This window comes from Phaethon aethereus, assembly GCF_964289735.1.
Source record: "Phaethon aethereus genome assembly, chromosome: 19".
Classification (NCBI taxonomy): domain Eukaryota; kingdom Metazoa; phylum Chordata; class Aves; order Phaethontiformes; family Phaethontidae; genus Phaethon; species Phaethon aethereus.
Genome location: NC_138595.1, coordinates 11915864 through 11926363, shown reverse-complemented (window position 1 = coordinate 11926363; position 10500 = coordinate 11915864). Strand labels below are relative to the sequence as shown.

At 58.4% G+C, this 10500-nt stretch overlaps 1 protein-coding gene across 1 annotated transcript; it reads left to right on the top strand.

Moving 5' to 3' along the window:
• Window positions 1-5164: 5164 nt before the first annotated feature.
• LOC309411981 (caspase-1-like) lies at window positions 5165-8715 on the top strand (the record flags this gene model as incomplete). The annotated part of the gene is made up of 8 exons (XM_082008760.1): window positions 5165-5171; window positions 5637-5927; window positions 6259-6395; window positions 6646-6822; window positions 7023-7257; window positions 7394-7546; window positions 8164-8273; window positions 8623-8715. The coding sequence occupies 8 exons, from the start codon at window positions 5165-5167 to the stop codon at window positions 8713-8715; spliced, it is 1203 nt and encodes a 400-aa protein (XP_081864886.1).
• Window positions 8716-10500: the final 1785 nt, after the last annotated feature.

Here is a 10500-nt window from a genome sequence, read left to right as displayed (position 1 = left end):
TTCTGGGCCGCGAGGTGCGGATGCGGTTGTACTTGTTGCAAAGACAGAGAGCAAGACAGCAACCAAACAACACGCACTCAGAAGTAGGCCTGAACAGGCATTTACTATTTATAAGCTAATCATCTGATCCCTCCTAAGGGAAATCCTATCCTTTCGGGCTGTTGAGAGCATACATAACTGCACAGTCTCCGCAGGACTGCAAGGGAGGAACAAGAAGGGAAGCAATTATACCAGCAAGGAGCGCACTCAAAGTGCCCAGACAAAATTCCTCCCTGCTCCATAACAGCACAAGCATCCTCCTGGAGAGCGAGCCAGGGATTACAAGCAGGGATTAGTCTGTTACGCTAATTTACTAAGAGAAAAGTAATTTTTTTTAAATAGCTCTCTCCGCCATTCATCATTATCTAAAAAGGGCTCTGATCTAGTTCTGGAAGTGTTGATGTTTTCCTGCAAGCAGCAATAGAGGAGACTCTCATGGTAAGAGCCCGCATCAAAATCCAGAAACACACCAAACAAGCACAAAACTGGCTGGATGGAGCTACCTTGGAGGGTGAGCAAGCAAGGATGGAAGAGAAAGGTATGAACTTTCACAATTGCTTGCTAGTTATTAATTCCTGGGGGAACATTCCCGTCCTGGGGGAACATTCCCGTCCTGGGGGAACATTCCCGTCCTGGGGGAACATTCCCGTCCTGGGAAGTTGAGTGTGATGGGCAAGTATGCAGCACTGATTTTTTTTCTTTTTTTTTCTCCTGTTCACATTTCTCCCTGATAAAAATAATCTGGGTTAGATTATATGGCTTGGTTTTCTTGTAAAACAATGTTCAGTCATTTCCAACGCAACTGCACACACTCAATGCAAGCACCCCCCCACTCCGAGAAACAATCTCATTTTCTCTCTAGCCTCCTTTTTATTCACTTACCAAACATGACTGAAAAGAACTCTCTCCCTCAGATGACAGCAGCCTCTCAAGATGAGCTGAGGATACAGAATAGGAATGGAAATAGCTCTGTCTCAAACAGCACAGATTAAAGCTGTCTCTTGGAGGAGAAGGCCCAGCTCCTGCAGCAATCTCACAAACAGGGCGGACAACAGCCATCCAGGTCTGGTGCCTGCCTTCAGGTGAGCAAATCTCAGCAAGACGCAGGCCACCAGGAGTGGGAATCACCGCACACATCATCCCCTTTACTCCCACCAGAGCAGGGACAAGGGAGACTTTGAAAAGCCCCATGTGGACAAAAAACAAAAGCAAGCCAGTGCATATTTTGGCAGATCGAGATAACAATAAAAGCTGGCACAGTAGCATTCTCCAAAGCCTCCATATCGTGGCAAGATCTAGCCCTAAAGCTTCCCTTGATTTTTTGTTTGTTTGTTTTTTCCCTTTTTAGCTTGCTACAGATGAATCCAACAGCTAACTGACACTGTCAGCAAGACAGAAGAGCTGGAAGGACCCTGCCACAAAACTAACGGCAGTGATACATCTGAGGAAATTTCCCTGTTCAGGTGCTCTCAGAAAAATCAAATAACTGTCATTGCCAGTGTAAACAGACCCCTGGGAACGCAGCAAAGGAAAGGTGAAACTAGATGTTCCTAGAAATTAATATCTGTAAGTTAAACTTTTACATTTATTTCCCAGTCTTCATCTCAGTTTACTTAAATATTCATCTTCCAGCGAACACCCTGAAAGACATTACGGCTACCTTACAAACTCCCAAGCAGAGCAGACCACAGAAGTTCCTGGGCTTGCCCTTGCTTTTACTAAAAAAAAAGTATCGAGCATGATGTAAAAGTTGCCAGCAAATACAAAGTCATCACTGACTTTGGGAAGTTTATTCCCATGCTTGAATCTCTACCACTTAAAAATATACGCTTTGGTTTCCATGCATACACTCCCATACCACCACCAGCCATACTGAATTCCCACAGTCCAACTTCTGTCCTCCACAAGTGCACGTAGACTGACCAAATCTTCTCTCAACTTCTTGCTGGATGAAGTAAATGGAGTTCTTGTCACCGCACGGCAGCTTTTTTCACCTTTAATCCCACCCTCATACATCGCCTCTGAACTCTGCCCAGCTTTCCACCAGCCTTCACGCTACATGCAGGCACCAAACTCAGGTGCAGCAGCGCAGAAGCGTTTGCACCAGTGAGAGCTGAGCTAATGCACCCTCTCCTCCTCCTGAGCCGCAGCGAGGTATCAAAGACCACCTCCACCTGCCTGCCTCCAGCCCCACTCTGTGTTAGACGTAGTCATGAACCCATGCAAAAACTACTGCTCCCTAGGACGCCCTTGCTTCTCCGTTGGTGTAACGGACTCTATTCCTGAGCAGTTTGCTTTCTCTGGTAATAGATGCACGGCCTCATCGAAAGTACAGTGCCAAGCTAGACAGAGCACTGTATCGGATCCTCATCTCTTACTTTCCACTCAGCACTCCGAGTTGCTTGTGCGCTTCAAATCAGCTTTTAGCTGCAAACTTTCTTCGGGTCATTGGCACCATCAGCAGTAGGATGCTTACAAGACCATTTGCATAGTGTCCCCAGTAACGTTCTGGAAGCCACCAATTTAACACACGTTATTTGGAGCTCACCCTGCTTCATTTAATTCAGCAGAAAAAAACCCAAGAGCGTTGTATCAAATGCTTTAGGGAAACCTGTGTTTCCAACACATAGCTGTTTGAGGGTTTTTTTCAGTAAGTGTCAAACCTACAACACTGTCTCCACACCAAACCACCAAACTTCAGCCACCAGCAGCTTCAGACCAGCACGGGACGCTTTGGGGGCCTCTACCGAACACGGAGGGGAGGCCCCTTCTCCAAAAAACAGCAACGTGTGCGAGGGCACCGGGCAAGCCCCAGGAGACCTGGCAGGATGCAGACGAGAGAGATCTCTGGCAGAAGGATCAGCTCCGCGCCATGACTATGGGCCGTGTGGCATAAGGACCCCCCACCCGCGGGGAGCCCCACGGCACGCACGGCTCCCGCCGGGTGGGAGGCCGGGGCGGCCGTTGGCAGGAGGGCAGCGGAGGCGCTCCCCTCCAGGGGCCGGGGGCGGCGAGCTGGGCCCGCAGCTTCCCGATCTCCCGCCGGCGGGCACGGCTTACCGGGCACGGCTTACCGGGCCCGGGGCCGCCCGCTGCCACCCACGCTACTGCGGGGCGGAGGCCCTGCAGAGCCGCCGGGCCGAGCGGCAAGGCCGGCAGCGAGCGGGCTGCCTCTGCCCGAGGCCCGACCTGGCGGAAGCCCCGCGTCTTTTTCCCTCTTCTTAACGTAAAGCAGCTTCACCACCGGCGGCACCTCGGGGCCGCCCCCCGCGGTCACCGGGGACCCCGCGCCACGGCGGGCAGCGGCGCAGGCCAGGCTAGCCCAGGCCCGCCACCGCCGCCTCCGTGCTGCCGCCACCGGGCCGGCAGCCGTCCCTCACAGACAGGCCCCGGGGAGGCCCCGCTCACCAGGCGGCGGCGAGGAGAAGGAGCGGGGCCCGGCCGGGCGGTGGGGAGAAGCCCAAGGAGCGCCGCAGGGCCCAGGCAGCCCCGGGGGCGGATGAGGGGGGAAGGGGGGGAGGGAAACCGGCGGGACTCACCTGGCTCCGTCCGCGCCGCTCCCGCCTCTGCCGCGTGCAGCTCCCCGCCCTGCCCCCCCCCGACGCGCACGGCGCAGCCAATCAGCGCCCGGCTCCGCCGGCACCGCTGGCCAATGAACAGAGCGAACGCGTCCCCGCCCAGCGCCACCGGCCGTCGGGACACGCCCTTCTCCTCGCCCGCAAGCCTATCCCGTGACCCGGCGCGGCTCGCGGCGCGGGGCGGGACCCGGCGCCCGACGCCCAATGAGAAATCACAGCGCGTCCCATTGCAGCCAATCCACGGCCGGTCAACTCTTCCCCTCAGAAAAGGGCGGGCGGACATCGGGGCTTCGTGGGGGAGGGGCGAAAATAGCCGCGGGGCACACCCGGAGCGGGGGCGTCCCCTCACGTGACCAGCCCGGTGACCAGGCCCCCTCCTCCCCCCCCCGCCCGCGCGGAACCGGCCGCTATGGGGCCCGCCGCGGGGGTCGGCGGGGGGGGCGGCCGAGGGCCCTCGCCCCCAGATCAGCCCCGGGGGTATGTGCCCCGCAGCGGCCACCCGCCGGGCGCCCGGGGGGCAGACCCCGGGGGAGCCCGGGCCCCCGGCAGGCAATGCTGCCTCCCACGAGGGCTGTCCTGGCTAGGGCAGGGGCGCCTCAGAGCCTCGGCGGGGCAGGCCTCCCCGCGGGCCTGCAGAAGCCTTCGGGAGGGTAGAAAGATCTTGGGGCCTCCCTGGTTTATCGCGCTGCTCAGCCTTCGGCCGCTGCTGCGCTCCATGGCCAGCTGCTGCTTGCTTCTACCTCCCACAGGGCCGGGCGTCCCTCTTCCCCATGGCTGGTCCCTGGCTTTCCCCATTGTTGGCGTTGCTTCTGCCATTCCCACCCAGGTCTTACGCTACGCTCAACCTGCCCTGCGAAACAGCCCTGCTAATAGACTTACGAGGCAACCTCAGGCTTCCTGACAGCCCCAATTTTACATTTCAGGCGGGCTCCCCTTCCCGCTAGCCCCTGCAGGATGGAGACGGGGCTGGTGAACCCTTGACTGGATGAGGATGCTGCTGCCTGTGGCCGTGTCTCCCTGCCAGCGGCTGGACAGGGCAGCGCGAGGAAGGGGATGAGCCAAGCTCAGCCCCCAGAGAGGTCTGGAGGGCTTGGGGGGCTGTGGATGGAGGGGATGTTGCTCCTTGGAAGAGGATAGCCACCTGCACCTGGCTCTGGGGCTGCGAGCTGCGAGTGGAGCTGCCCTCACCTGACTCTGGGAGGTGCAGGAGGGCTGGGAGCCGCCCACTCGCTCCGCGGGTGCTGGATGTTGTGGCGCTGGGGCCAGTTACGCGCGTTCGTGGTGCCCCAGTGTCACAGGGATGTGCTGAGCACCCCAGGAGGAAACCCAAGTGTGGCTGCAAAGGGTGCAGGGGCTCTGGCCTCACACCTTGTCGGCTCGCAGGTGTGTGCTGGGCTATCGGTGACGGCGGGGGTATGGCAACAGCCTAGGAGCAGGGCCCGAGCAGGAGGGAGGAAGTGAAGCTGTGACGAACATTTGCTTTCATTTTCTTCCCGCAGCAGAAATAGACTTTGTGGCTCCTTCGGCAGGCTGGGGACTGAGGGGCGATGGCAGGTGAGAAAAACTGATGGTGTTGGGGCTTGGTGGTAGGATGGGTTCCTGCCCGGGTCCCGTTCACCCTGGGTGGCCCAGTCCACAGGGGATTGGAGGCCAGCATGGAGGCTGGGGCTCGGGACTCTGCATCCCTGAGTAGCTGAGGCCCTGCTCCTTGCAAATGCATCCCCTGGGGCACTTTCTGTGGGTGTGTGGGAAAAGGGGGTGGTGGGCAATGGCAGAGGAAGCCCCCAGGGTGGGCAGTGGGGAAGGGGGCGCACCCAGGGTGGATGATGGGTGGGATCAGCAGCTGGAAGGGGGGCAATAGAGAAGGGGGCAGCACCGAGGGGAGGTGATGGGGAAGGTGGAGCAGCTAGAAGGATGTTGGGGAAGGGATCAGCACCCAGGGGAGGTGATGGGGAAGAGGAAGGCACCCAGAGTGGGTGGTGGGGAAGCAGGAGCTGTGGTGTGGGGACTCCTAGCACTGACGGGGCTGCCCCACAGACAAGCTGCTCCTGACTGTGCGGACAGCCTTTGTGGAGCGTGTTAGCAAGCCTGTGATCTCTGCGCTGCTGGACGAGCTGCTGGCCCAAGGGGTGCTAAGCCTCGAGGAGGTGGACGAGGTGCAGGATAGATACACGGTGCGTGCCGACAAGGCCCGTTGCCTCATCGATAGCGTGCGCCTGAAGGGCCCCAGGGCCGGCCAGATCTTCATCGACAGCCTCAGGAAGCGCGACGGCACCTTGGTGGAGCACCTGGGTCTGGCCGCTGAGTCAGGTGAGAGACGCAGGGCCGTGGTCTGCTCCCAGCCACGCTGGGGGTCCTGGCACCTCCAGTGGGGTGCTGGAGGTGGGCCTGGCCCTGGCAGGTGTCCGAGGCCTGAAGGCAAGAGGCAGTTGGGTGTCCCCGGTGTCACTGCTCTGTGGCACCGAGTTCCGCTCCGCTTACCATGCAATGACAACAGGGCTCTCAGGGTGGCCATCCCCCGTGGGGCTGAACGGAGACCCCCAAGAGGCAGAGCCCAGCTCCACTCGCCTGTTCATGCCCTGCAAAGTCCCCTGTTGCTGCAGGTGCTTCCCAGAGTAACTCTGAGGCTTTCTGCTTGCAGGGTCCCCTGGTGTGCAGCCGGCCTTCCCCAACACTGAGGCCCCCCCTGAGCCCCCTGTCAGCATCCAGGGCCAACAGTGGATCCAGCAGTGCTCCCTGAGCGAGTACCAGCGCATCAGGGACACAGAGGGAGACCAGGTGCTGCGGTCAGAGGAGATGAGAGGAGGTGGAGCACGGCCCAGCCACCCTGCTGGAGCAGGCAGGGGCTTGCCAAGGGGAGCCAGGGTCTTTGCTGACCCAGCAGGAGGGCAGGAGATATGGGGAGATGCCCCTGGGACAGGGAGATGTGGTTGCTGCACCCGTGGGCCTTCCCTGCTGTTAGCTGCCTCCCAAGAAAAGCCCCCTGCACCCACCCACCGCTGAGTGCTGCCTCCCTCCATCCTCACAGATCTATCCCATCCATCTGCCGCGGGAGACGCGAACCCGTAGGGCCCTGCTCATCTGCAACATTGAGTTTGAGCACTTGAGCCGACGGGACGGGGCTGAAGTGGATGTGGAGGGGATGACAAAGCTGCTGGAAGGGCTGGGCTATGTAGTGGACATCCATCGCAACTTAACTTCCCAGGTAAAGGACTGCACAAAGCAGCTGCCACCTCCCCCAGGAGTGGCGCAGAGACCCTCCTTGCGTGTGTTGGTGATGGGGATTCAGGCACCGCAGAGACACCTCTGTCCCCAACAGCAGTGGCTCCTGCCCACAGCTGGTGGCTGGGTCTCCACACAGCTGGTCACAGGTGTCTGATGTTCCTTCCTTGTGCTGGTTTGTAGGTGATGGCTACAGTCATGAAGGATTTTGCGGATCGCAAAGAGCACTGGACCTCTGACAGCACCTTCCTGGTCTTCATGTCCCATGGGGTCAGGGCTGGGCTCTGCGGAACCCAGAGCAGAGGCGAGACCACAGACATCCTTTCCCTCGACACCATTTATGAGAAATTCAACAACAAGCACTGCCAGGCACTGCTGGGCAAACCCAAAGTGGTCATTATCCAGTCCTGCCGTGGAGGTGAGTCCCTGCTACAAGGTGCCTGCAAGGCAACTGAGCCAGCCAGGCTCTCCCAGGGCACATGAGTCCCGAGCGCAGGGTGGGGACGGGACCCCCATCATCACTGACAGACTAATGTCTGGCCCTGCTTTCCTAGGCAATGTAGGGTCCGTGATGGTGAGTGACTCCCCCAGCCCTGCCATGCCCACTCCCAGCTCAGCTCACGTGATCCCTGCAGGGCTGGAAGATGATGCAATCTTTGAAGTCCACCTGGAGAGTGATTTTGCCACTTTACATTCCTCCACACCTGGTAAGCAGTTCCTGGAGATAGTTGCCCTGCCTGAGGTCCATTCCTTGATGCCACGGGTGTCCTCCACACCTGCTCCTTGGGGCTGGTTGCCAGGGGTCCCTCCACCCAGTGACTGCTTGGGCATTGCTCCAACAGCCTCTGGGGAAGGCAGTGTCCCCGGATGCCAGGGTACAAGGCTGCTCCAGGACACCCGTAGATCCCTCTTTAGTGGCACCAGGGCCAGAGTTCTGTGCCCCTGCCTGGCTGCTTTCCCTTGTCCCAGCTCCAGCCCTCCCCACCAGCTCTGCCTGCACTCCTTCCCCAGCCAGTTTATCGCAGCGCAGTGGGTGGCCAGAGGAAATTGCCTTCTGCTGGGTCACAGATGGCTACAGGCCGTGCCAGCCTGGCAGCTGGCATGGCTGGGAGCACAGGAGAGTGGAAAGGCTTGAAGAAAATATTCACGTCACTTCTAGCTCTCCTGGGATGCCCTGTCATTTTCTCATTCTGTGGCTTGGATGGGCCAAATATAATGATCTCAGAGAAGGTGCCCTGGTCTCCTGCTCCGGCACGCAGCATTTCATCAGTGTTGCAGTGAGGGACACCAGTGAAATCACACTTGGCATCTGCTGTCTCCCCAGATACCGTCTCCTGGAGAAGCTCAGCAACAGGCTCACTTTTCATCCAGCACCTGATAGAGCAGTTTCGAAACCACGCCTGTAACAGCAACTTACAGGAGATCTTCCGGAAGGTGAGGCTTTGTAGTGAACTGCAGGTGTGCTGGCAGAGGTAGCCGTGCCAGTGGTCAGAAATGCTGACAGCAGAGCTCGGGCCAGGGCAGGCCATTTCTCGGCAGGCCCCTCAGGAGCAGGCTCTGTCAAAAAGGGGTCTGGTTTGGCCTGGAAGGTCAGCTGGATTTCTGGAGGTATCAACACCCTGCCACGTGGTGGGCATGCAAGATCCCGGCACAGCCCATGGCATCCCTTGTGCCACCAGAGACATGCCCATGGATGCCCCTGAGGATGCCTCCTGACTCCCTGCACCCTTCCCATATGGGGAATGGAGCTGCTTTCATTTCTCCCCACTATGTCTCACTCCAGGTCCAATATTCCTTTGGAAAATTCCCTCGGCAGTTACCATCCCAAGAACGGACTACGATGCTCAGGAAGTTCTACCTCTTCCCAGGCCACTGATCTCCTGCCCATGGTGAGCCTCTTCACCTCGCACTCCGTGGGAGTGTGTGCCCCAAACCTGGTACCCAGCCAGCAAGGGGGAGCAGGGAGAAATTCCCCACTGCTCCTGGGCTCCAGACCTTGTGGCTGGGGCAGGATATCCAAAGCACTTGTGTGTTGGTAGCTGGGGCTGGGCAGTGGCCTGACTCCATCCCCATCTCCCATCTGGCCATAGGAGACGCAGGCGCTCACGGAACTCGTTTCAGTAGCCCATGTCTTGAGCTTCTCGGTCTAATGTTCTTCACAGGTGAAAAAATAATACAGAAAAAGTGTTCGAATTTGGGAGTAACAGTGGAAAGCTCAAGGTGAATGCAGCCCTGCTCCAGAGAGATGCACTTCTTCAGAAAAGAGGAAAAGCCAAGAAGAGCTCTGCAGAAGTGAATCTCCAAACCACCTACTTGTGCCCCGCCTCTTAGGCAGTTACAAACAGACCTGGAATAAAATTAGTCCTTGGTCTCCTCTCCTCCCTTCCTTTTGTGGCTCCAAACAGCCCCAAACTGAGCAAAATCTTCTCAGGGAGCAGCAGAGACACCTGGCTCTGGAGCGCCAAATGCAAAGCGTGTATCACTTAACTGTCTCTCTTAACTGTCCCCAGACAGAGCCTGTCCCCAGTTGTGACAGAGATGATCCATCAGCCCCAGAGCCGCTTCTGCCCTGTCTCTGGCTTTACCCGTTGTCTAATAAAGGGATTTTCACAGCAGACCTCTGCCTTTGGCCTGCGGTGGGTGGATGGTCCTTATGGCTGGCAGTAGCTGCTGTTATGTTGTCTTCTCAGGGGAGGCAAGAAATCGGAGGGAGTTCAGGGAGGGGGGACGCCTGCCTTCAGGGCAGGCTGGGCAGATGCGCTCCAGGGGAATTTCTATGCCTCCCTCTTGCAGGCTCACTCTACTTCCTTTCTCAGGAAGCAGCTTCCCCCACTACCCCATCCTCCCCCTGCCCCTGAGGTGGAAGAAGGATGCGATTCCCCCTGGGAGCCATGAAAGATCCTCACACCTGTGTGTTCCACACACTGCTCCCACAGCTCAGTGTGTTATGGGCCCAGCCCAACTGCCACCTCCCATTAGCATCCCTGCTGCTAAGCCAGAGCCTCTTCCTGTGCCCACCACCACCCTCCCTGTCCTCCACAGCCACATCCAAACCATTTTCTGCCTTGGCATGGATTCAGCTTTATTGCATATTCTGCAAAGTCACAGCCAGATCCACAACTGGGTGGTCTGGCAGCAGGAAAACAAGAGGGGCTCTCCTGCCCCCTCCTAGTGTCCAAGACACTCCAGTGCAGGCAGGACTGGCTGTGCAGGAAGGGCAGTGTCCCAGGCCAGTGCCACTCCACCTCCCTGCGCTCAGTGGGATGGAGGTGCAGCTCTGCTCTGGCTCCAGGTAACCCGGGATGGGAGAAGGCCTTGCAAGCAGGATCGGACTGCAAAGTGGGCAGCCAGTCCAGGCTGAACTCCTCCTCACAGACCCATGCCGTCACTGCCCGGAGCTCCTCAGGTCTCACGCGGCGCTCGCAGAAACCCTGGTCCCCCGCGCTACGGTGGTGGCAGGAAATTGAGGACAGCAGTGATGAATTCTTCGAATTTATCCTGATGGACTATGTGGCCTGCACCTTCGATGTACTGGACGTCTGCCTTGGGGAAGAGGCGCCGGATCTCAGGGTAGTCTTTGGAGCTGCAGGACAGGGGAACATGCCATGGGCAGTGTGGTCAGAGGTCCATCAGGCATCTTCCCTCACCCTCCCCAGGCAGA